Below are 27,679 nucleotides of genomic sequence, written 5' to 3'. Positions count from 1 at the left end.
TCAAGATACTCCGATTTTTTTTCTTCAAACGTGGAGACACAAATATAATCTACATATCTTCTCATGAAGCCCACGTTAGGTGACAACTCAATCATCCTGTCAAACAACACTATCCACACTGTTGAGGTATATCTCAGCTAACAATGGAGCGACAGACGAGCATATGCATACACCTTCTTTCTGGATGTATTTTCGATTATTGTATTCAAGGAGTGTTGACTTTAAATAGAGGTCCAACACGGTAAGGAAGCTTTCCACTGTTACGCACGATTATGATTGAAACTTTACCAGATTCAACTCTAGCACCTCCTTCACGGCGTTCATCAACCTCTTGTTTTCCAGAGAATAAAGTAAATATTTTATATCTATGCAGAATACGGAACTCTTCTTCCCATGGTCGTGGTCCAAGATTTGAATAAGTTCTGTGTTTCTCAGCGATAAGGATTTGTCCAAACTGACCTGACCTAACCCATGCTGCAGAAACTTAGACACAACTTTTTGCCACGTTCCGTTTTCGTTTACAACCACTCTAAGAGGCATTTCCACTTTATGGTCCTTTATGAAAACTTTCAAACATAGGTGCAATTTGGATTGACTCATTATGCTTTTGGCAACTTGCTCCTTATCTTCTTCCTTTAACACTGTGCATATATCCCTTCTTATCTTTGCCAACTTTCCGTTCCAGTCCTTGAACTCATGGCATTTTCAGCTTTGTTTTGAAATTCTTTCATCGGGAGGATACCAAACCTCCCCGTTTTCTCTGTTTGGAGTAATTTCAACGACCGGGAATCTATATCATTCTTGACCGTGTTTACATCCTTAAAATTCCTTTTTTCTTTCGGGTACATATCTCCCCAGATTTTATCTAATCTCCCCACCGTCTGATCCACAAAAGCCGTCTTTTCATCATAACCTACCAAGCGCGCAACGTTTTGAACACCGGAAAATACATCGAGTCTGCAAGGCCTCACATTGAGACAAAATTTAGGTCCCTTGGATAAAAAAACTTTCCGTTCTTCCTAAAATCGAAACGTTACACGGGTTGACTATATTTAAACGGGATCCCGACACACACTGAGCACTACGCCATACCAATGGCAAACAATTCTCGCTCCTCTTCGTTATCTTAACTGAGTTCAAGACTTGCGTTCTTTTGACATACCATATCCTGTGGAACTGTGCCTTCTTGATGTTGTCCCAGTGCTGCAACTCCTTGCGACGCCTGTAGCCCATTCCTAAGAGGAGGTCCCAAAGTCTGTTGCACGTCGTGTAGAGTTCTTGTATTTTCCAGGTGGCTCCTTACCTGTAGATCTTGATAATGTTCTTCGTTGAGCTCCAAGATAAACCACTTGTTGATAGATGTCTGAACTGCGCAGGGTCGATGAAGTTTTTCCGCAACGAAAGTCCATAGTACGCGACGTCTGCTTCCAGTTCCGCCAAACGAAGTGCCAACTTGTCCAGTACCATGTATGCTTGAAAAATGAGTATAGAAGACGACGAAGGAAGAGTGGATTCATAAGAAAAGGGGATTAAGCCTGCTTCAGGTACGATTAACTAAAAAATAGTCAGAGTGCAGGCGAGCTCGTGGACGTTGAACATGATTGTAAACCTGAGACTGGGGCAGAAAAGAGAACACAACAGAAGGTAGAAAAAGAGGAGGCGACATCTCAAACTCAGCTGCAAAGTTTTTTTTTGTACACGACTTATATACCACAACTCCAACGGCGTCTTTACAAAAACAATATATGACAAGAGGACAATGAAATTTGGGTAAGCCTTCTCTTATCTCCCATGACCCCGTCTGCGAAACACTCGCACAAAAGGTCACTATCTAGCATAACCACCGCCACCCGGCGAACGTAGGTGAATCACTACTGAACACAAAGGAAGGGTTTGGCCTTGAAAGATGCGTTTCCTCTAACAACTCACTTAGTCCAAAGAAACAATACTAGACACTGCTGACAGCCGGAACCAGGGCCATAGTATTGTTTCTTGGAGATGCCTCTTAGAGTGGTTGTAAACAAAAACGAAACGTGGCAAAAAGTTGTGTCTACATTTCTGCAGCATGGGTTAGGTCATATCAGTTTTGACAAATCCTTATTGCTGAGAAACACAGAAGAACTTATTCAGATCTTGGAACACAACCATGGGAGGAAGAGTTCGGTATTCTCCATGGACATAAAAGATTTATATTATTCTCTGGAAAAGAAGGAGGTGCTAGAGTTGTATCTGGTAAAGTTTCAATCAGAATCGGGCGTAACAGTGGAAAGCTTCCTTACAGTGTTGGATCTCTATTTAAAGTCAACAGTCCTTGAACACAATAATCTAAAATACATCCAGAAAGAAGGTGTATGCATAGGCTGGTTGGTCGCTCCGTTGTTAGCTGAGATATACCTCAACAGTTTGGATAGAGTGTTGTTTGACAGGATGATTGAGTTGTCACCTAACGTGGGCTTCATGAGAAGATATGTAGATGATATTTTTGTCTGCACGTTTGAAAAAGGAAAATCGGAGAATCTTGAAAAGCTAATTAGGTCAACGGCCCCGGATTTGAATTTCACATTAGAAAAACCAGAGAAGAACATGTTTCAGTTTTTGGACTTGCGCATTCAGGTGAAAAATGGCTTAGGTTGGGAATATGGTAAGGAGATGGCTAAACCGGTGCTTCCCAAACAAAGTTGTCACTCTAAAATTGTTAGGCCGGGAGTTGCGAAATCATTAATTGTTAATGCGCTAAAAAGGTCATGTACCCATTTCATGAGACAAGCTTTAACACGACAATGGGGAAGACTGGAGGACGCGGGGTATGAGGAAACTCTTCTAAAACGACAACTTTCTATTCAAATCAGACACAAGCGGGATGAACCAAGTGTGAGGAACCAACGAGTTGCTCTACCGTATTTTCACGATATTTCCCATAACACAAAAGCGTCGGCTAATAAGTTTGGCGTAGAAACAGTGTTCACATTCGAATTTAAGTTATGCAAACTTGCACCTATTGAATCGAAACAGGAAGTTTGCCAGAAGGCACATCGCGAAAAGTCGGTACCGTGTGAGAATTCTGTGGTTTATGTGATTTCTTTAGAGTGTGGATTTAAATACGTAGGTGAGACATCGAGATGTCTAAATGATAGACTGACGGAACACAAACGGAATGGGAAAAACAACGCGTCCAATTCCGAGCTAGCCAGGCACCTTATAGAGTGTAATAATTGTAAAACCAACTGTCTGAAACGGAAGTAATTCACAAAGAACGTAATGATATGAAACGTGTAGTTCAAGAAACGATTCGTGTAAAAACGTCTGGCAACTGTATAAGTCAATCGTCATGGCAGTTGGGGAACGAATGTAAACAATTTTTACGCTTCTAAAGCTTTTTTTTTTTCTACTAGCGGTGTTTATATGTGTATCCTTGGACTTGTTAGAGAAAGCCGCAGTGTTTAGCCAATTTTGGTTTGTTGTAGGAGGGCAATGTCGTTTTCAATTTGGAGATGGCCCCGGTTCCGGCTGTTAGCAGTGTCTAGTATTGTTTCTTTGGACTAAGTGAGTTGTTAGAGGAAACGCATCTTTGAAGGTCAAACCCTTTCTTCGTGTTCAGTATTGAATCACCTACGTTCGCCGGGTGGCGGTGGTTATGCTAGAATGTGACCCTTTGCGTGAGTGTTTCACAGATGAGGTCAAGGGAGATGAGGGAACGTTTACCCAAATTTCATGTCCTCTTGTCATATTTTTTTTTTGTATAGACGGCGTTGGAGTTGTGGTAAATAAGGCGTGTACTAAATAAACTTTGCAGCTGATTTTTAGGCGTTGTATCCTCTTTTTCTACCTTCTGTTGTGTTCTTTTCTGCCCCAGTCTCAGGTTTACAATCATGTTAAACCTACACCAGCTCAATTGCACTCTGACTATTTTTTTAAACCTTTTCCCCTTTCTACAGAGCTGCTATTGAGACTTTCCGGCAGCTCTAAGCCCATCCATCAAATGAAGACGTCGTTGAGGCTCCGGCTTCTCGTCTTGTTGAGATCAGGGGGGCGATGTGGGGTAGTTCGCTCATACCGACAAAAGGGAAAACGACGAGCCAAAAACAGGGACAAAGCAGAAGTGAACGCAGGGCAAGCGATGATTCTCAACTGAACTTTAATGAAAAACGATATAAGCAATACCGAACACATCCCGGGGTCGCCAATCAACAAGTGTTTAAAATGCAGTCTCCTTGCGGTGTAACTTCAGTGACCTCTGGCTGACAGATCTCACACCTTCGCTTTTAATCGGATAGGCTTCTAAAAGTTTCCTAATCATTCGGTTTCTGTCCTTGCCAATCTATACCTTGCTCTTTTCGTTTTTCATTAAAGTTTAGTTGATAATCAGCACTTTTCCTGTGTTTACTTCTACTTTGTCCATTTTTTGCGCGCTGTGTTCCCTTTTGTTGTTCAGATCCTCTACTCTTCCCAGTTTCCGGCGTCAGTGTTGGTCCTGTGTAGCCATCGTATATGGGACCACCCCGCTTTCACGGTAGCCTCCCTGGAGAATGGTGTGACTTCCAGAGGAAGAAACTTTGGGAAGCCTTACCAAACAAGGATCGCCTTTACTGCTGGGGTTTGGTCAATGATGATAAGTGTCCGAAATGCGGCGCAGCAGAGAGAAAGGTGTACGTAATGGCGCAGTATGTGGTGGCGCAAATTTACTGGCGCCTTGTAGCGCAAACCTTCCCTAACGCTGGTGTGCGCCTTTGTCAGTCAAGGTCGTCTGCCTCGAAGGAATTTTGCGTTCCTTGTAATCGCGTGGGCCGAATGGGTCCTATGGCGCAACCATTGCTTCTCGAACGTCCGGCAGCGTTGCCAATGGGTGATGTGGCCACTTTTTTGGCGTCTGCGTCGCGAGCTATACCCGTTTTCACCTCAAGAAAAAAGCAAGTTTTGCGCATTGCTCAAACGCGTCTCGAAGTAGTTCTTACGAGATCTGGTTGTCAGAGGAAAATTCGATGCTTTTGAAGTTCGGAACGTGCACGTCGTAATAAGATAACATATATCTAATCTACACTTCACCCAACATATATCTTAATTCTCTACATAAAGGGGGAAATCAGTGATGCTCCGCAAGAAGCCGGACCTCTTTTAATGCGGTTCTTGAGTTGAAAACGGGTATAGTCAATTTCTTTGGAGTGTGAGCTGTTCCTTCTTGGGGAGTGTGAGTTCCATCGGCGCCGGTCGTGCCGGTACCTGGCGGTGCTCAACCGCCAGGTGCCCCTGACGAGCCTGTCTTGTCACCTGTTGTTTTACGGCCGGGCACTCTATGGTCACTCTGTGGCCTAGTGATTCCTGCGTCGTGTAAACGTTTTGTGCAGAGCATGCATCACCAGCTGTGACCTTGTAACATTGTAAAATCTTGCACTGGTGTGCAAATAAATGTCTCATCATGAAACCTCTACCTCCGTATATGTTTCGGCGCCAAACTGGCCGATTAAAGCCAAACTAGAACAGTCACAGTAGACGCTATTAAATGCGATACTGCCGACCAAGCAGCCGTGCAGTTCCGAATGGCCACTGCGGGAGAAATGGCGGCGTTGCGATCGTCATATGCTCGGTTCTCGAGTACGGATCGGTGCCACGTTTTCAGAGCAGGCTCTATGGCAGTTTTCCAATGAGTTCTTCTAGTAACGTTGGTTAGAGCTGACTTTGTAACAATCGCAGCCCCTGTTCCGGCACGTCGTGGAAACCAGAGCTGCCTCGACCAAATTTATCGTTGATGCGAAGGCCATGCGGCTTCTGGCATTCCGATGAGCGCTTTGAGACTTTAGGTATTTTTCAAATTTTTCGATTTGTTACTGGTTTCGGTATTTTATTTTTGTTTTTGCTCTTTCGTGGTCATTTACGTCACTTACATGTTTATCATTATTTTTTATTATTTTTTCTGCGCTCAGTGGTGTACGCTTCAGCAAGAGACGCTTGGCAACATTGTACGAGAAGCAGCAAAAATTCTGGCTGGAGAGTAGATCCGCTTCATCAAGGAACGCGGTTCGAAGTTAAGGCGGGATTTCACTTTCCGAGGATTTACTCTCGTCAAAGCATACTAGAGGAGTTCACAAAGAAGAATCGAACGCGTTAACCGTTTGGCAACTATCGTGGAGCCTGCTATGCCCTATTCCTTATGTTGCTGAAAATTTGACATGCGCGTAAGGTGCTGCTGGATTCCCGGTGACTACCAGCGAACGTTTATCCCGAGTATGATTGTAAGAATCACTAGAAAAAGCATAATTACAGCGCTGGTCATACACCTTAATGCTGACTCTTACCGTGGTAATTCCACGGCACAAAACTCGCAGGGTATGAGAATTCTTTTGTTTATTCATTTGATTGCCATCAAAGCAATAGTCTGCTAAATGCAGATTTAAGAATTTACCCGCCTAAAAACGTTGCCGTTTCCACCAATGACGGCCTGAGGTATCCTTCTACGACGAATTTGTAGCTACAGCTTCAGTTACGGTTGCTTTTCCTGAGGATAACACTGTACTCTTCAGCTTCGTCTGCAACCAAATGATCGGTAATCGCAGACAAATCTCCCGTTCGGTAGAAGATGGTCGGCATCGGCTTTAGCTACACTCACTATGGCGTCTTTGGTGGCGGCCTACGTGATCGCGACTATGGTGCCTGCAACGCGTATCACGTCTGTTACGTGTACCGTGTCCCAAAGAAATAGTTCCCCGATTTCCGCCTCATGACATCATGTAAGTGTCATGCTGTCGCGGCTGCGATCTTGGTGGTGTCACAGCACTGATCGTGGCTGTGATAGACTCCTGTTCTACTACATGTCGCACCACAGCTTAACTGTCTATGGATGTTTCAGTAGCCGGGAGTTGGAACGCTGCAACGACGACGACACTAGTGTTCGCTCTTGCTTTTTTCCGAGACTTCTGCGCCCAACCACCAGGATAGCGACATCTGGCAGCACGACACTCCGGCTTTTGGGGCGTTATTCGTTGGCGCTTCGGGAACGCTTTTGATGCATGGGCGAAACAAAACGCCAAACACACCAGTCGGAGACGCGTTCTAGGCGCCGTACCCCAGGAAGGCGTCACTGGCAAACAGTGTTGCCTGTTCTCCTCTAACATCGCCCAACATAGCGCGTCAGGGTTGTCAGTAACAACTTAGACAATAATATATTCAGCAATCGTGAAACCATTCTCTCTGCTGAACGTTTAAACTAAACGCAACTTCATATTAAACGTACCCCATAAAGCTTGTTAATTTTGTTGAAGCATACTTTCGTTTCACTCTGTCAAATTTTTATTCTAGTTATGAAAATAAACAAAGTTTTAATAAAACAAAATAACGAAAGTGTCTGAAAATAGGTTCAGCGGGGCGTGATCACAAAAATATCTGTATTATTTTTGTTCAAAGGCACATATGATATAGATCAATATTACGAAAGAAACAAGTATTTAACTACAAAAAGGGCACCGATGATGATCATAAACGGCAACCGAATAACAACAAAATCAATGTCGAGTCGTCGTTGATTTCAGTCACAGTTGGAGACTCCGTCCGTGTACCGGCTCCTGGTGTAGCACTTCCTCTCCCTTTCGAAGTCCCCCTGCATTCTTTTAAGCAGCAAAGTTAGAGGTTTTATTTAGCTTTCAATATATTTTTTAACTCACTCGGCACAAACACTTGAGATAAAATGACACTCCTTGTATCACAAACCGTAAAAAAATTTCGACATTAATGCTCACCGACCGTCGTGTGTGTGAGCCGCCTTTCACACCTAAGCTGACAGTATGAGCTTGCCGGCCAGTCAGGTGCTTCCCTTTCATCACCTGAACCCTTCTCTGCGCGTGAATATGGGCCACAGCGTTATCACGTGGCAAACGGTAGACGCATGAGTAGTCTAACGAGCACACAGGTTTAACGCACTGTCAACTAGGGGTTAACGAAGTTTAACCTCGGTGGGCAGTTGTCTAGGCACGCGCGAGCTGCTTGTGCATGTGCGTAAAACATGCATCCGTTATTTTTTTAATACCTGTCGTACAAAGGGACGGCAATGTGAAGTCACCAGCATGACCAGTGAGTGTCATAAAACTACCAAAAGTAAATAAAATACGGCAAAAACAAGAGCAAAGATGGGGGATCGGCGACCGACCGGGTTAACGCACAACTTGAAGCACGTTGTAAGAAACGTCGCGCTGGAGAGCCCAGGAATTCTGGACCATAGCCTCCTCTATTGGCGACGTGAGCGATCGAAAGAGTCGCTGTGGTCGGCCCACCACAATTGGCCGAATGCTGACTTTGACGTCAGCAAAAGATGTCTCATCGACGGAAATAAGAGGATCGTTAGAACTTCAATTTGGACGGCTTTGGCAGTGTCGTTTTGAGAGCGCTATAATTTCAGGCTTCCACCATGCCCATTACAAAAAACATCGAACTTGTTGTTCACCAGGTAATGACATCACGAAAGGTAACCAAACGAGGGCGCCACCGAAACATCTCGCCACTAATGCTCACAAAGCCTGTCAGTTCGACCGTTCGACGACGGAGCCAAAAAGTGCCGGGCACAGATTTGCAGCACTAGGATCTGGTAGCACAGAACATCAAAGAGCCAATTCTCGGAGAATCTGGACGTTAGCGCACGGCTTTTGCAGATGCGAGGACTCGAAATCCACTTTCGAGTTCTCGCGTTTCGCCACAGCGTCTTGCGGCAGCGGCGAGACGCTGCGTTTCGGCGTCCCGCCGCAGCGGGGTGCCAGTCACGTGGCTCTCTTCTCATCCGTGCTGCCGCTCCACTTTTTCGATTTCGGCGGCCGCTTCTCGTGGCGATCTGCCAGGCTTTGTCGCTATATCGGAGCCTATGCCTCGACTCAATCCCCCCCCCCCCCCCCCTGCTCGTTTCAATCTTCACCAGCACCGTACTAGCGTGCATGTGGTCGTGCATCACTCCTTTGTCGTGCACGTTAAAGACCCAAGGCTAGCAATAGTACTCAACTAGCTAGATCTTTTATCTACAGTGGAGACGCCAGACGCAAACTGGAGCTGTCTACCCACAATCGAAACAAAGACACATACTCTTAAAATAGAACAGAGATGAACGAGCCATGCCTACAAACATCCCAGCCAACAACGAACGCAATAAGGCGAACCTCAAACACGTTGTTGGTCGCTCAGGGAAGGCTTGCAGAAGTCGCAGAAAATGTTAAGGTTTCTGGGTTATATACAGGCTTCCTATCAAGTTTACTACTTGCATTGACTGCAAAGGAAAGTAGGGGCTACAAAACTGTATTGATTTCACTTGTCTGTCCGATTGGCGCATTAATTCTAATTTGTTTTTATACATTTATTATCCTGCGCCTGGACGCAAATAAAGACGATTCAAGAGATGCTGTTGTTGTCTCTCAAATATATTGCCCCAAATCAATATCCATTTCCCTCCACCAAACCTTCAAGATTGGTGTCGACCAAACCCACCCCTCGCTTCTGCTATCAGTACAAACAAACTTCTCGGACTTTAAGCCCTAGTGAAATATTCTTATTAGATCATGTCCGACGAAAGAGTGACAGCACTCAGTTACGCTTTTTAAAAAAAAGAAGAAAGAAAGCCTGGACAACACTAACGTGGTCTTAATCCTTCTCGTGCTCTGGATGTCTCCCGATAGAAAGGCGCTCCGAAAAGAAAGCAGGTAGGTTTATGTGGAGGAAACGTATGCAGGAAATTTGGCAATATTGCCATGAAGTGTTACTGGGTGGCGTCAAAGGCATGTCGCATCCGTGAGCGCGTGACTTCGCCTATTAATTCATTTTCCCTCGCTCACATGCACATGGGATGGCAGATGAAGCCCCGCTCTCATGTCAGTAGCTTGCGCAGTGTTTACGCGATGTATGAGACCGAGCACATTCTCCGTCACTCCGCCTAGTGAGCCTTTTGTTTGTCTCAAAAGGCGGCCGAATCATCAGAGTTAGTTCCATTGGCAACTGTGCTTCAAGTTGTCTTTTTCCTATTTCTTCGCAATATAGTTGTAGTGTTAGTTTTTCTGCGAAGTATTGCATAGGAAGTTCACACTGGAGTGTAACGTTATTTCCGATATTCACAATATTCCCAATTTTCAGCACGTTGTGAGAGCAATAGCGCGTTAGTAATTAGCTGAAATAAATAGCTGCTTCTTAAGCTCTGTAATAAGTGAATTGTAGATAGTATTTGGTCATGATGACGGTCCAAGACGGAAAAGAAATAATAAGGAAAATAGAGTAGGAAATCAAGATTTTACGCTTTCATTCGTCTTCCTTATTTCGCATCATATTTTCTGCCTGAGACCCCATCAAGTACAGGGTGTCACAAAAAAATATGTTTTTTTTTGTTTTGTTTTTTACCGTGAAAATAAATTAAGCATTGCCGAACGCTCATTTTCCGCCCGAAGGTAGAGCAAGAGGTAACAACAAGATGCCAAAGTTTCAGCCAGATCCGATGCATTTTTCAAAAGTTATAATTGATTTTCTGGAAAGTTCAATGGGAAAATGGCGGCCGACGGAGTTTTCGAATACACGAGGATTTATGGCGCCAGAAACCGAAAACGATAAAAAAAATGGGCTCCATTTTCCCATTGAAATTTTCAGATAATCACTTATAACTTTTGAATAAGGCGTCCGTTCGACTTGAAACTTTGGCATCTGGTTGTGTCCTGTAGCGCTATCTCTGGGCGGAGAATTAGCGTTAGGCGATGCGTAGTTTATTTTTGCGGTAAAAACAAAACCTGTAATTTTTTTTTTTTTGACACCCTGTATTTTGTTGGGAAGCGAAGACGAGTAATCACATGTAGACACTTTCCGAGTGGTGTAATTAAGGCGACACTCTATAACACGTACACCACAACGGCACTTTTTATATTTACTTCGAAATAATTGCGGGTACAAAAACTCTCCGTGTAGGTTAGTTCCAAGAAATGGGCACGTAACGCCGCGTAATAAACTCCCGCTTCTAAAAGAACTTAATCCGGCGATGGCTTCCTCGCGCCAATAGGGTGGCACAATATACATGGCTGATCTTGACGCAATGCAAATATTGACCATTGATAGTGTCAAAGGTTACTGCAACTTGTATACCAGATAAATTAGCCACTAGCTTGCATCGTCTCCCCACCTCCACACCTCACGAGCTCCAGCTTTTCTTGTCTGCTTTCCTTCTCCGGCGCCTGCCGATATTTTGCAGCAATTGCTTCTAGCCCTTGATTCCAGAGCATAAGCTGATTCTTGAAGGCACGTCGACAGTGCGAGGAGCACTAAAATTCTAAAATCTCATAAACTTTTTTTCGCTTTTTTTTTTTGTGAGCAGGTAAAAACAGGAAAGCATTTTACATTATGCGGAAATTAACAGAAAATATGTTCGACAGAGCAACATTTTGTAAAGTCCTCAAGTGACCATGATGCCACCTGGTTTAATCAATATCCCAGACACAAAACATGATAGGGTGCACCTTCGTATAGCAGCGTGTTCGTATTCGTTTCCTGCAAATGAATTCGACCAGGCGATCTTGTCACGTGATAATGTCATGAATCGTGGTTCAATTTCACCAATTGTCACAATGCACGAAAAATGAATGTCTCATTGAAATACCCAAATCAAATGCCAGTCTCCACAGTGCGAGCACTGAGACTTCGTGCTATTGCCAGTGTGGAGGAGTCGGTGGTGGCCGTGTTCTGGAAGTGCGAAGGTGTCACCTTCACACACTGCGTCCCACAGGGCATGCAAGTGATAGTTGTATCCTCCAGAGACTTTATAACAAAGTTTGTTACCGAGGTGAAGGGAAAAAAGCTAACGGAAAAGCCGCAGTTGTGACCTTTCATCGCAACAAAGATCCAACTCCCCGGACCACACTTTTTTAACTATTTCTTTGTGAAAACAATTTTAAACTAGTTCCTCACAATCCCTTTGCTCCTGACCTTTCGCCCAGCGATGTTTCGCTGTTACTGACAATGAAGGGCATTCTCCGTAATCGAGCGTTCTGGAGGTGCCCCGCTGTTACATCATCTTGACTAAAGTCACTGGATCTGGGAAAGTAGCGATATTGCCTTCCCACCTACAAGCCGGACACAAAGAAACACCAACATACGAACGACGAAACCTCTCAAGGTGACTGGCTCATCGCTGATTGCCATGGTGGTCGCCATTTTAGACACTTTCAAAGCTTCGAAGCTTCGAAAGGGTCGTTCAAACCAGTCGCACCAAGATCACTATGGAGCATCATCGTACTGAAAGCGTTCCTCAGCCAGTATGAGCATTTATGGCACTGGGAATGCAATAAGCTTATCACTCATGCTTATTTCTCCAGATGTCTTACAATTAGGTTGCTCTTCTTGGGTGTTTTAAGGCAGTAAAAGTAATTTTCAATGCCTCCAAGCACTGACGTTGCGTGTGATGGCGGAAGGAACGTCTACGGCATCACACGCGGCGTCGATGCTGGGGGCATTGAAAAATGATTTTACTGTCTTGAAACACGCGAGAAGAGCAACATGATTCTAAAACATCCGGGGAAATATGTGTGAGTAATAAGTTTATTACATGCATAGTGCCAAAGACGCTCGCATTGGCCGGGGAACGCTTTCAGTACGATGATGCTGCTTAGCGATCTTGGTGCGACTGGTTTTAACGATTCTTTCGAACCTTTGAATCTTTAAAAGGTTCGAAAGTGGCGACCATCATTGAAACCGACAGCGATGAGCCAATCACCTTGCCGGGCCTTGTCGTCTGTATAAGAGTGGTAAGTTGGGCGAGTTAGTGATGCATTACAACAAAACAAAAAAGCGCGAAATTGAGACGAAGGACGAGTCAGAGGAATGTACAGTGCTAATCAAACTTGTCTATAACGCGCGAGCGTGTGGCTTTTTCCGGGGAGCGCTAGACTGGTGACATTCGCAGAAGCTAAGCTGGCGTAACATAGAACGGCCCACTCGAGGGGTGTCCTGCCCACTCTATCAGCTTGATAAGCGAAAATAGTAAAGTGCTTTATGATATATTGTTTTTGTTTTTTGATGACGATATCGTTGATACGCCGTCATGATTTAGTTTGTTTATTGTTCGAGTAGTGATGTTTGTAAAAAGCGTGCGAGCAGCCTTCCGCGTTCGCCGCCAGCTGATAGAGTGGGCAGGACACCCCTCGAGCGGGTCGTTTCATGTTGCACCAAGTGACCAGCTTAGTTTCCCCGAGTGCCACCAGTCTAGCGCTCCCCGGTAAAAAGCCGCACGCTCGCGCGTTATAGACAACTGTGATTAGCACTGTACACGAAAAGCGCTGAAGCGCTGACTTACTACTGAATTCTAATAAGAAACATGAAACCCCTCGAACACCCAAAACACAAAACACCGCCAATATTATCAATGTGATTACAATCTTGCTTCGTAACAACACATGTGAGAAATCCCGCTGCCAAACAAGGCAATAGACGGCGAACTGACTCACAAACCCTCCTCGCACCGTGACATGACAAAAGCCTCCGTAATTTCCCTCATTCTTTGGGTTGTGTGCCGCGTCACAATGGCAGTCTAAGTATGTATATGTTGGTATTTGTGTCCGTTTAGCAGGTGGGAAGGCAATGGCGCTACTTTCCCAGATACATTGACTTTAGTCTTGACTGTCCCCAAAAGAAGCCTTCGCAGCGGCTGTCCAGTCGTGGTACCGACAATGCCAAGACTGTATAGAACGAGTGTTACTATATAAAGAAGGAACAATGTTTCTGCTCTTTCTTAAATGTACCTTTTCTACAAATAAATGAGGAAACCTTGGAACATGAATGATCATAGTACACCGCAAAGGTATGGTTCAAAACGCTCACCTGTTTACTGGCTTCAACCTCGGCCAGCCGTTCCTCCTCCGTGGGCATTTTTTTGAGCCAGTCAAACTCGAGCGGAAGACTGTAGTGCTTGTTTGCCACCACGATGACAACGGGCCTCGGACGACTCGAAAAGTCGCCCTGTAAAGCACAATTATAAATCGCGCATCAAACCCGTCCTTGTATTTTAGTGAGATACTATCAACGAAAGGATGTGTCGAAGGACGCTGCACGGCCTATCGGTAATGCTGCCTACACAAATTGTTCCCCAAATCTCCGCGCAGATTGTCGTTGAAGTGCGACAGCATTTTGCACAGTCTTGAACTTCTAATGTTCCTTTATTATATTTCTTAAGAACTGGTGCGGAATAGTTTTTATCGACCTTCATAAAGTCTTCGCCATATTTAGAACCAATTCAGATATTTGTTCTGTCTACTTTCTAAGGACGGACCCCCCTTGACCTACCAACGATGTTTGTTGTACCATTACTGTAATTGGGATGTTTCCTTCTTGTTAAATTTATATAAACATAATAAGCCATTGGGTAGATGCAATGTATGCATTATATTAAATTCGTTGGGCGCATTATTTCTGCTTATATTATAAGCATCTATATAAATCTTGCGCCCCGCCAGCCTCGCTGCTCACAAACAAATCAATGGATGTAAAGGTGCGTACGGCTCGCCCAAGAGTGATCTTAAAAAACGCATCCTTTATACATTTGACAAAAAAAAAAACCGAAACTGCGACGAGAAAGGACGGACAAACACAAAGTTTCAAACACAACTGAAATTTATTCGACACCGAAAGGGCCTATATAGGCATCAAATCCTACACAAAACACCAGAGACGGGGGAGAGAGAGAGAGAAAGAAGGGAGAAAGAAATAGAAAATTCCGTGCCTTAAGCAGTACAACAAAGCAACCTTTACAATAGAACTGAGAAGCGTTGACCTCCTTTATACAATACAAAGAAAAGGCAATTTTTTTAACGTTGTTCACACCGGCAGTGCCCCCGAAAAACCCCAAAAGGAAGACGTTTCAAGGATCACTCAAAACGTGCACTTTTCTGGCGAAAGTCGAAACACTAGAAAAGAAATCACGCAACGAAGCAAACAACCAGGAATTCAACACAAAGCAAACCCATCTTGATAAAACTTGAAATAATTTGTCCGATTTCCAGTTTCATCAAAATCAATTCGCTTTTTGTCCGATTTTTTTTTTTTCAATGCCCTTGCATATTTTTTTTTTCTTTCTCTGAGGCACAAAAACTTAGCTTGATGTTAGCGCAGTACGTGCACACGCAAACTTCGTGTCAAGATGTATACTCCACCCAGTTTGGTCTCAATCAGTACCACCTGGTGAGCCCAATGTCAGTGTCAGGGTAAGCCTCCTTCCACCGTGGCCTCCTTAAACAACCAGAAAGTTTCACAATAGACCTAGTAATAAAACATTTTGACCCGTATTCGTTTTGTCTGTTTGAAATTATGCCAGTAACGTCCTTCTTGTTCGGGCTTTGTTGAGAGCAGTTGAGTTCATCTTTACTGTAGTAATTTAGTGCCGCCTGAACATCCTTTTGGCTCAGCCTCATTCTTGTGTAGGGTCAGGAATTGACCATACTCCGAGTGTCTCCCGGCTCTTACTTGCTTTTTGGATCAGGTGGCAAGTTGCTGAAGGAATCATCTTTTGGGTTTGTTGCTGAGAGAGATTCCTAAGAAGAAAGGTCAGGAGATGACATCGTTCTTGGTACGAATCAGAAGAATCGAGCGCTTCCCTACGGTTGCTAAACAACTCCAGGCTTATGTTGGAGTTTTGTACCGAGGATCTAGGCTTTTTCGTGGCTCCATATGCTGCAGTGAGGCTTGATAAAATTTTCTTAAAGAGAACGCTCTCGACCTCTTTCTGCTTCCGCCTTGCGTAAGACTTCCAACAGTGCGATTGCAACTCCGTCCGTGATTTCATAGGTGATATTCCTGTTGACTTAACGAATCCGTTCAGATTCTCGACGGCTGCGTCCTCAGGAACAAAGCTTTCCTCAGGCTCAGATGTCTCTGGAGATTCTTTTGCGAGTTGTTTGAAGCGGTTGAAGCAGTTCTGACACAAAACGTAGGCATCTCTGATAGAGTTAGCTGCTTCTAGGATTTGCTTCTTGAACAAAATGATGTCCATATCCCTCACACTGCGAAAGTTTCTTTGAAATTTGAGTTTTATTTTCTTGTGCCTGTCGAGATAGTCAGCGCAGAATACTCGCTTTAAGCTGTACGATTCAGCCATCGAAACGCGGGGAGTGCTAGGTCTCTGCAGTACTTACTGACGATGCTACCGAAGCGTCCGCCGGATGGTCCGGATGGCCCACGAGAAAGGCAAGTGAAAGTGAACATTATCTCTGGAGCCTCCTATCACTGCTATCATTTTCCAACAACGGGTACGCTTTTCTCCAAAGTTCGTCTGCCCTTCGCGTTGGACGGTCCACCGCGGCGGCGGCTCCAATTCTGTGAGAAGGCGCGCCGGTTCTGCCATGCCATATCATGTACCTCTAGGCAAAAGGCTGAGTTAAACATGTGTTAAGCCATAGCCTCCTCTATACTCACAAAGACTGTAAGTTCGACGACAGAGCCATGGAGCGCCCGGTCCCAGATTTGAAACAGGGGGATATAGGAAGTATTCACTGGCGGCCATAGCTGTGTGCGCGACTGCTGAGCGCGTGCTGATGGCGAGCTTCCACAGTTCTTTTGTAACGTGCATTCCGCACCCTCAAGATTGCCGATCTTAGCAGCCTATTAATGAGGGCTCGTTCTGGGCATGCGCTCTAGACAGCACCCACAAATAAGGCGCCCAGTGAATACTCCTTATAGTAGCAGAGAGAATTTCTCGGCGAAGCTGGTATTGAGTGCACAGCTTTTGCAGCGGCGAGGACGAGCAAGGAAAGCGAGAAGCACGAGTGGACATTCTATCGCTCGCGAGAAGTGTGTTTCGTCGTCTCGCCGCAGCGGGGCGCGCGTTACATAACTCTCCTATCATCCGTTGTCTACCGTTCTACCTTTTCACTTTCGGCGGCCGCGTCTCATGGTGATCTGCCAGGCTTTGTCAGTATAGAGGAGGCCATCGTTAAGCGGAGCACGGCCACTTGATCCCCCCTGTTGGTGCGGCCTGCCGATGTCTTTCCGAAAACAAAAGAGCGCGCGTGAGAGGAGAACTTCTCCCATTTTCCGTGGGGGCGCTGCACATCGGTGAGCGGTCTTGTGAGCTGAAAGCTATACTGATTCACCTTATGTTGTACCGCAGGAAAGGCTGTAAGCGCGAGCTACTTGCTCTGGGGCGGATCTCGGCGGCACAAGCTCTCGTGCAGTAAGGGCAGCTGTCAACGCTATGAGCTCGCGCTTCCAGCCTTCGCTGCGGTACAACATAAGGTGAAACGGAGTATAGAGAAGGCGCCCAACCTCTTGCTCCGCTACCCAGATAAAATAGGGGGTTTTCGTAGATCGTTCTCGCCGTCCCGCAAGGCCCTCCGCAACCCGCTACGATAGCGGGAACTCCACAGTGAAGGCTATCGGCGCGCAGGCGCAGTAGCAACTTCTTCGTTGCGGAACGCTTAGTGGAGGGGGCAGCGCGGTCTAATATCTGCCTGTCATTGGCTTCGCCGGTACCGACGCGCTACCGCGGTTGCAGAAGGCAGCAAAACTCGGTTTCCTTCCACCTATGCACCGCTGTGCTCGGCGAAAATACCGTAGTGTCACTCTGCGCTTGCGTGTGTGGTTTGTGTTGGCATTTTGGAAGCTGCCGGAAATGTAAATGCGCGTTCTAGTTCTGAGTGCCAGGCGGCGATTAAATGTGCCAACTCCACTCGTGAAACAAGAAATCCTGCAGTTGATGAAGTATAATAAAGTCTCTTCCGAACTTGAGTTCGCACCGCTGACTTACATGGCTGGTTACTTGGCCTTCGTTTGCGAACAAAAGGTGACCATTTTTATTTGTAGAACTTGTCGTAATTTCAAAGTAATTAGCTGAAACATTCAACCTAGCAAAGTAATAAGAATTTCTTAGTGAAAGCAAGGAAGGCTAATGTGTAGAACCCGCTAAACTTTGCAGGTGACGTGTCCTGAATGCAAGCGCAACTTAAGGGAAATGCATCACATGACGGGGCATATCAGTCCATGTTTAGCCTTGACCAAGGAGGACTCAGCTATCCACGACCTGAAGCTGTGTGGCTGTGCAAGCTCCTCTGCACCTTTGTCGAGAGGGCTCTACAGTCGGCAGAGATTCGTGGTTGTGGAAGGATTTGCAAGGTCCTCTCGAGCGCTGTGGTTCCACACCTCATGGACTCCCCGCTGATGTGGTGTGTTAACTGCCGAGACCCCTACCACAGCGAAGAGCTCTGCGAGCTCTTTCTCAGAAAACTCCTCAGACATTTTTGGCAAACTGGGCTGGTGACCTGAACAGCCACTAGAGAATATATTGAGGTTTTCGCGAAAGCCTTTTTCCAGAAAGGTACTCCGCTTGTGAACTATATGACTCGCTTGGTTTGTTTTTGTGAACAATGAAGTTTATAATGCTGAAGTTATGCACGCGGAATCCGATTTTATATTGTCCTTCACAGATGAATAAATGGAACAGCTCGCGCGTGCTCGAGCATCGGTTAAAACCGGAAATCACACGGCCTAGCTATATCCAACTATAACTCCTATAATAATGTGGTAATAGAAACGGGGCAACACTTACGGGAACAGGAAAACGACGATTCGCTCATACTGTCAGCAGAATGCAGCTTTAACGCGCAGCCTGCAGCTGAGTGAGCTTTTCGCAGAAAGAATCATGTGCCTTTATTCTACACAGATTTGTCACATCATTCATGCAATCTGGCACTCGTTTCAAATAAGACTTGCGGCTTCACGAAAAAAAAAAATGTAAATAGCCACACTGGGCCGGGCCGGGCGTACTGCTCCCCTCTCACTATATTTCGTCTTACCTTAGCATGGACCACGGTGGAAGAAATACATTTAGGTGGTGACTCTGGCCGCTCTTCCCGCGGGGAGCGAGTGACCAGATCGTGTTCGGAACTAGCCTCGAACAAGGAGTATACTCTGTTTCACCTTATGATGTACCGCAGGAAAGGCTACAAGCGCGAGCTCCTTGCTCTGGGGCACGTCCCGGCGGCACAAGCTCTCGTGACTTAAGAGCAGCTGCCAACGCTATGAGCTCGCGCTTCTAGCCTTCGCTGTGGTACAACATAGGGTGAAACGAAGTGCAGTTGTTCCGTGCCGCCGCGGAGGGCGCTGAAGTGTGAGCACCGTGGATATGAGGTCTCTCCTCGGCGGCCACGGAGTCGGGGGCGTAGCTTGCTCGCCTTTATCGCGGTGTGGTGGTGGTGTGCGGTCAGTGGCTGGCCTCATGTTTTGCTTTGGTGCTGTGTCAATCACCGGTGCCACCATCGTGCACGAAGATGAGCATTAACATGAAGAAGAAGTTATGCTATAAGGATGGGAAAGAGGTGCTTCGTTCCCAGCTGCAATTCGGGGTACCGGAACTGCGCAGAGCGAGTGTCCTTGTTTAAAGCTCCATCGAATGACGCTCGCCTGGAGCAGTGGCGTCGTGCAATCCCGAGGGCCGATCGCAAGTTACTACCTAGTCTCCTCATCTCGTCGACCAAGTGAAGACCGAGCTTGACAGTCTAATTTCTGTCGAAGACTGGGAATGCGAAGATGTCTGGACAGAAAAGGCTCATGACACCAAGGCTGTGGACCGCATGCCATATTATGTAACTGGGATTTTGAGCGTGAAAATAAAAAAAAGCTACACGCTGCCCTGCATGCCGGTTCGCTTTCAGCATTGACAAGAACACTTCTACTAAAGCAGCAATGACAAACGTGAAGAACAGAGGAGGCCTTACACACCCCAACAAGAACCTTTTCCAGCTACTGAAGAAAGCGGAACAGTTCATCGTGCAAAATAAAAGCTACAAGACTGTCTACTAAGATACAATCAACAGTGTTCTTGACACATGCACAATAACGTTTCCATGCGCTGAACACAAAGAAGAAACAATTGCCCAGTTGCTCCACTACTTCAGCATGCAAATGCGACTACACTGTAAGCATATTACGATGAGTAGGAACAAACAAGCTCAAGAGCTAAAGAAATCAGCAAAGCAGCGCCCTTCTTAGTTTAAGGGCATGGGCGAGAAACACAGGATGTAGGAAATGGCGTTGTTTGGTAGTATGCAGTGAATTCAGCTTTTATGTACATTTTAAGGCCAAAATATTTGTCAGGAATTTTTTTTACCTGTAAGACGGGGTGACACCATATTGTGCGAGTATAGATGAAGAGGAATTTATGTCTTATAACCACTACTATTGTTTGACTTTCAGTCACTGTGTGATCATGGCAGTCAGTATGTCATCATCCTGTGTCATCGTTTCAGTCACTATGTCACAAAAATCGCGACCCCCTATCTGAGCGTCGTCTGCTCCTTTGCAACGTCGTCTGCTCGCAACGTCGTCTGTGTCTGTCTTACCTTTCCTGCGACTTTCGAAAGTGCAGAAGCAAGGTTCACAAAACGATCTTACGCCAAAAATATGCGTAAGACAAAACTTGAGAACAAATTAGGATTCACGAAACGAAGTTTTCGTAAGTTTTGCGCAGGTTACGACGAAATACTACGACAGCTCCGAAGCTGCTTTAACCAAATCAGCATGGCCGACAGCGTCGCGGTCGCGACGACCAACGGAGGTTTATTTTTCTACGTGCGCTTCTCACGCGTCCCGACTTCAAGCAGCAATAAAAAAGTAAAAACTACTTGAAACAGACCACGAGGAACAAGAACGCTGGATCCACAAACACCCGAGAAAAGCTCCAACGGCCAGGATTCCACCGACAACGACCAAGCGAGCACGGCAGATAGGCCTAGCAGGCACTCCGACTCGGCGACCGTCTGCCCACGGCCGGCTGCCGTGCTGAATGGAATATGCCCGCGCGACACTTGCGAACCCTTCCCGTCTTATACTTTGATCGCTGACCTGAATTTTAGATTAAGAGGTCAATCTCTACCTCTTGTCATCTTCTTGTTTTCCGAGGCAACGGTGACTCTCGCCGGTAAAAAAGCGGTGAATCTCCGACAGACGCAGGAAAGGTAAAGCAGCCATCGCTTTGACTAGCAGACGTAAAGCAGACGACGTTAACTGCGCCAACCTGCCGACGCCGTTAAAGAGTAAGAAGTCTCGCCGCACACGAAAGGTGGGAAAAAGTGTTTGGGAGGGAACTTGCGGACACTAACCACCCTCACTCTCGGTTCTTAGCAAACAAACCTCGGCGCCTCGGGACACCTCGCCAGTGAGTCCTTTGACTTCCCCCCTTGACGCGCGTCGGCTAGTTGTTAGACAAAAACAACGTACCGCTCGAGTTATTTCGTCTGCCCCTCCGAAAGGCGAAGTCGAGCTCGTTCGACTTCTGAAAGTCGCAGGAAAGGTAAGACAGACGCAGACGACGTTGCAAAGGAGCAGACGACGCTCAGATAGGGGGTCGCGATCAGCCAATCAGGGCTCGGCGTTCTGACGTCACCGCTACTTCCTTTTCATGCGCAGAAGACGAAAATGAGCCCACTTGCGAGGCATATACAAGCCTTCACAAGCCCCTCTATACGCGCGCGCCATCTATCCCCGTGCGAGTGAAGCGCGCTCGGTGCGCCGAACATAATGTGGTCGCCGCGCGAGACAGAGAGTCATCACCGAAATGTATTTCTTCCACCGTGGCATGGACTAACCGCGAACGCTGTGCTAGCGCGAGCGGCTAGCCTTTACTGCCTTGACTGGAGCACTCGCTGCACGAGCACTCATGTAGCCGCCGAGGCTTCCTTCGAAGCAACTATCTCCCGCTTTTAACACGCGCGGCTAACAAGTACATACTAACGTGAAACCAAGTATAGAGTTCCTCGATATGCTCCCCCGAAAGGAACTCTATGGCTATGTTCCAAATCTTACCCGAGTAACCTGCCTCCTACGTCAGCGGGTAATACCACGTGACATCGCGAGTAAACGATCCGCGACTCGATTTTGGAACGGCCGGGTTAATGACCTGGATACTATGCGGATTGGCTTTGTCTTGGGCTACGACAAAAAGAAACCACAGCAGCGATGGCAGAAAGTAGCAGACGATCTTTTTGATCATCAAGAAAGCACTCGAAGAGACGATAATAATTATGACGACGCGGTGTTTTTTGAGGCGGATTCACCAGCTCCTTTTACTCACCTTCTTTTTGAGCTGTATATTGAAATGAAAATTACCTACTCCTTACAGTTAGACATTAAAAAACTGTTTTATTAGTCTGCGCGATTGCCCTAAACGCATATATTCCACGCATTGTAATTGGCATTGATCATGTTTTGCAGAAATTGATTCCACACGGTGTGGTGGTGCAGCGCGAGGGTGCTTTCTCAAGAATGATATAAAACTTTGACGCGAATATGATTAGGATAAAATCTTTGAAGCCTTCACTGCTTTACAAGCGTTATCCTCTCACTACACACACTCTAGAGAAAACAAAAAATACTACCTTATCATTTACTGCGTTCAAATATTTTCAGCCTTGAACGTGAGAATACGACATTCCCTCCAACGCCGAGGACGAGAATGCGGAGAAGCTCCTGTTTACGCTCGCACTCTGATAATAACAAGTATACCTTCCCGGGGAAGGTGCACGGTCTGGATGTAATGCAGTCAATTCGTGCGTTGAAAACAGCAAATCGCAATAACCACACATGCTGCACCTCATTCTTTCTCATTTCGAACGTCCGCCACCAAAACCAACGGAGCAAGCGAGCTTTGACGGCTGTCGGCGCAGAAAGCAGACGACGAACAGATCACGTGACGTAATTACTCGCTTTGATCCGACGTTACCCCCCGATCGAGGAGGGTAGCGTGAGTAATTACTCCGGAGTAAACAACCCGCTTCTGGAACGGGAGTTCTGACGTCATCGAGTGAGCTCGAGTAAGTTTTAGAACGCCACGGTACGAAACCTTTACTCCGGAGTCGGATCGAGTAAATTTTGGAACACAGCCTATCTTTCACCGATAACGAGCGCCACGGCTGGCGCTGCGGGGTAAAGTAGAACTATCGCTCTCACCGGCGGAGTGAGGCATACGGCAGGCCGTTCCCAAGGGGAGTCCTAATCGAGTGGCCGTGAGCGGAGCTACCTTTATATACACGTGGCGTACACAAAGACCCTATAGGACGGCAATTGAAAACAGGCCCCGCGAAGCAGGCGAGATGAGAGTGCCTCTCGGTCACTTCGGAGCGCGCATTTTCTGCGACTCTTATACAAAACGCACTAAGAATTTTCACTTTAAAACCATCGTCCGCCTCTGCGCCGTCACTTTGTTTCTTTCTGACCACCGTCGACCATGTTTACACTTTGTAAAAAAAATAATAAATGTGTCCTCTATGGGTATCTACGTGCCCCATTAACGCTGCTGCGGTAGCCTTCATTTCGTCATACTTCTAGCTTAATAACTTCAAATACACACACATTATGCAACATGTTTTTGCAGATTGCGTTCGTACCTATCATCGTCCTTAATGTAGGAGAGTTTAAAAAATCGAAGATGACTTTTTTATTTAGTTTCAAATTAACTCCTAAATAGGTGGTTTCATTTCGATATATATATATATATATATAAATATATATATATATATATATATATATATATATATATATATATATATATATATATATAAATAGGATATTGGATTAAGTAGGGTTCATTCATCTGCATATGTTCGTTTATATATATATATATATATATATATATAAACGAACATATGCAGATGAATGAACCCTACTTAATCCAATTAAACAAAGAATCAAAGTTCTCAGAAACCCGCCGAAAGCCAAAAAACGGCGGAGCCAGGACTTGAACTCTGGGCCTCTCAACCGACCCGACCAACCACCCTCCCAACCGACCGACTACCCAAGCGGACATTGGGAGGCCCAGAGTTCAAATCCTGGCTCCGCCGTTTTTTTGGCTTTCGGCGGGTTGCAGATGAATCAACCCTACTTGATCCAATTAATCAAAGAATCAAAGCTTTCAGGAAGCCGCCGAAAGCCAAAAAACGGCGGAGCCAGGATTTGAACTCCGGGCCTCGCAATGTCCGGTCGGGTGGTCGGTCAGCTGGGAGGGTGGTTGGTCGGGTCGGTTGGGAGGCCCAGAGTTCAAATCCTGGCTCCGCCGTTTTTTGACTTTCGGCGAGCTCCTGAAAACTTTTATTCTTTGATTATTTGGATTAAGTATGGTTCATTCATCTGCATAGGTTTGTTTAAATTCTCCTCGATTTTCATTTCTTTTTTTTTTTAAATTTTCGCTTTACAAAAAGAATGTGAAATTTTGCAGTGGGTAGATTTTTGTTTTTTTACTCCGTAATTTTTCTATTCAGTTATGTACGCTGGTATGAATACAAAAATTATACAAAACTCACAGTAATTTTTGTGTTCTTGTACATCATGCCGACAATTTTTAGTTTAAAAAAAATTTATCTTTTCTTACTGAGGTAAAAAATGCCAAACATCGTCTCTTTGACAATCCCGTGGCATATGCGGAGCCTAGTAACACACGAGTTGTTACATTTCTGGATACTATGCGGGTGTAGTCCTGTACATGGGTTATCGACGGGCATAACTTTAGTTTTTTTTACGTAATAATATATATAAAATTTGAAATATCGTCAAAAATTAGATTTACCGATATTTTAAACCCACTTTATCGAAAAACAATATTTTTTTTTATTTCGTTAATTTTTTTATTATTCTTACTGCCAATCATATTAACTTTCAAATAATTGATGCGATTCCCGCCCTTCTTTTTTGTATATTCTCTAGAAGTGATCGAAAGCGCACCCACGTTCTCGGAATGGCCGAACGCAGTTGCCGCAGGTCGGCGTCGCTGCAAAGACTTTACTGCTTATATTTGTGTTAAAATGCAGTGGGTAAATTTATTTTGATTGAGAACACGTGTGCTTGGCTACATATTGTATTTTCTTAATTTTCTAATGATGGAAACTGACATTTCTCATTCCAATCGTTAGCGGTGCAGCGAATGTTCCATTATCCGGTGTGTAAGGACAGGGCACAAAGGGCGGAGAAAACGGAACGAGCTCTTTATGCAGCCAGACCGGGGTCATAGATATGTCTGTGTTATACACAGGTTGTAAGGTTTGAAGCACCTCGCAACAGTACACTATTTTGGTTCGCGGGAAGGTTCCTTGATACTGACGTCAAAAGACTTCGTGGAAAAATTTTAAAACAATGACAATAAGCGTTGTGGTTTTGGACTTACCGGAGAAAGAAATCGATACATTCAGGAAGCACAAAAAAAGAATCATGGACCTCAATAGGTGGTCGCAAAGGGATACGTTCCTCACATGCATTATGCATAGCTCGCCAGCCAGGCCAGGAATCTAAGGTAACATTAGTCTGAGCTGTACAGTCAATATGAAATACACCATCGCTGATGCTGTTTATGCAGTGGTGCATAGTCCACCTTGGCCGGACGCGCTTTATTTTGAAGGAGATGATAGAACAAACATTCATGTGTTGCCAAACCTAAGCAGTGTGTGCCTAGCCAATGCGAATCAACCGTAGTCACATAAAATAAAATCCTCAAATCGCTTTTCCATATTCCCGAAGGCTGTACAATCTCTCCATTAAGCTCGGTGTGACGAAGAGGAAAAACTAGAAGTCTACAAAGACATTAAGTGACTGATTTTGCTGCCTTTTGTGTATGTTGGAATCGTTGCTTCTTTACGTTTAGAGACATCGTATTGATCTGTCTTGAACAAAACCCAACACTTTTATTTTCAACTGCACGCTCTAGTTCAAACAGAAGGGCCACCGTCTCGGCTTCATCGCTCGCTTGCTTTTGTTCTCGCTTTCAATCTGTCCGTCTCGAGTTTCCACGCAGTTGATCTTCTCTGCATCTGACCGCTGTGGTAGAATGTTCAGCTTGCCCCCGCGCACGATCATCTCCGCAGAGGCAAGCCGTTGTCGAATCGTTCCAACAGTGCATATTGCGTTGCTCGTGAACTGGACTATTTTAAACCACAGCAACATATTGTTTCACTAGTTAATCCTAAATATAATATATTAGCTTCAATTAATAAAACTGACCATTTATCGACAATTGGTGTTTGTGTTCTGTAAAAAAATTGTCTTCGCTTCATGTAAACTCAGCCCGTTTTCCGGTCGCGCACCTGCCACCTAGCTGAGTTTGAAGATTTGTGTTTGTCCTCTGTCCCCCTTGTTCCCACTCTCCAAGGATTATGTTCGTTTATTCTTGACCAGCTGACTTGCACCTTTGCATTTCATTGCATTATAATGCTTTCTCTTCTTGAAGAGGGGCTTGTGATATTACATATTTTTGATATACACATCCCAATAAAGGACGGGCACATAAATGGTTATTTGATCGCTGGCGAAAAGACACATCATGGATTGGCGGCCCGTGCCGGTTGCTTCCTGGGTGTAACGGAGATGGACCTATAGCTCAAAGGGCCGGGCGTGCTGGACGTGCCTTACAAGCTGTGTTTAGTGCAAACAGAAATATGACCCCGTTCCGGCTACATGAAGAGCTCGTTCAGTTTTCTCCGCCGTCTGTGCCCTGGCTTTACACACCTGATAATGAAACATCCGCTGCACCGCTAACGATCAGACTAACGAGTGCCAGTTTTCATCATTACAAAATTAAGAAAATACAATATGTAGCCAAGCACGACTTTTCTCAATCAAAATAAATTTACGCGCTGCATTTTAACACAAAAATAAGCAGCATAATCTTTGCAGCGAAGCCGACATGCGGAGACTGCATTTGGCCGTTCCGGGAGCTTAGGTCCGACTTCGATAACTTTCAGAGAAGATACAAGAAAAAAGGGGATATCGCACCAAGACAATTGAAAGTTAATATGATCGGCAGCAATAATAAGAAAATTTAACCAAATAAGAAATGGGGTTTTTCGATAAAGCGGATTCAAACTATCAGTAAATCTCGTATTTGAAGATATATCAGATTTGGTGTAAAATATTTTGAGAAAATAATATAAACTAAACTTATGACCGTCGATATTACATGTATAAGACTCCACCCGCATAGTATTTGGTAAGCGGCAAATATAATAACTCATAAGATAAATGGCTCTAAATAGATTGTCAGAGACGATGTTTGGCATTTTTAAGTCAGTAAGAAAAAATACTGAAGTATTTTTTAAACTAAAAATTGTCGGCATGGTATACAAGTGCGCAAAATATTACTGTGAGTTTCGTATGCTTTCAGTATTCGTACCAGTGTACTGAACTGAGTAAAAAAATCAAGGAATAAAAAAACAATTTTCACCCTGCTCCACTCAATACTTTTTTCGCGAAGCAAGAGAATTTTTGTTTTTAATTTTGAAAACTTGTTTTGCTTTTTACAGAAATGGGGCAATTACATATATCTTCTTTAAAAAATCGAAAGACTTACCTTGACAAGCTTGTTCAATTTCAAATGAAACCACCAAAATACTAAAACGCCCCATTTGACCCTTTTTCATCAATTTGTTAATCTACCTAAAACAACAATATTTATCGCCAATATTAACAAGATATAGAAAATTCATTTTATTGCAATTAAATGCAAAGATGCAAGCCACCTGGAACAGAATGACGAAAGGGGGGGGGGGGGGGGGGGACAAAGGAAAAACGAATTTCCAAACACAGCTAGGTGACTGTTGTGAGTCCGAAAAATTCCGCCTGGCCCTGGTATCGAACCACGGACCTCTCCATTCCCAGTGGAGCGCCCTATTAACTGAGCTAACGAGGAGTGACGTCAGTTGAGCAAACGGGTTTTATCAGCTGCCAT

General features: G+C 45.0%; 1 protein-coding gene across 1 annotated transcript in view; it reads right to left on the bottom strand.

Annotated features, from left to right (window-relative positions):
* The window catches only part of LOC8042302, a 117,191-nt gene that overhangs the window by 14,463 nt on the left and 75,049 nt on the right, over positions 1–27,679 (bottom strand). The window contains exon 13 of the mRNA XM_042293135.1: positions 13,810–13,947. Coding sequence (XP_042149069.1) covers positions 13,810–13,947 — 138 coding nt within the window. The remainder of the gene's footprint in view (positions 1–13,809; positions 13,948–27,679) is intronic.

Source organism: Ixodes scapularis, unplaced genomic scaffold (assembly GCF_016920785.2).
Source record: "Ixodes scapularis isolate PalLabHiFi unplaced genomic scaffold, ASM1692078v2 PGA_scaffold0__279_contigs__length_252992795, whole genome shotgun sequence".
NCBI classification, from domain to species: Eukaryota; Metazoa; Arthropoda; class Arachnida; order Ixodida; family Ixodidae; genus Ixodes; species Ixodes scapularis.
Note: the sequence above shows the minus strand (reverse complement) of the source record. Positions and strands in the feature narration are given on the sequence as shown.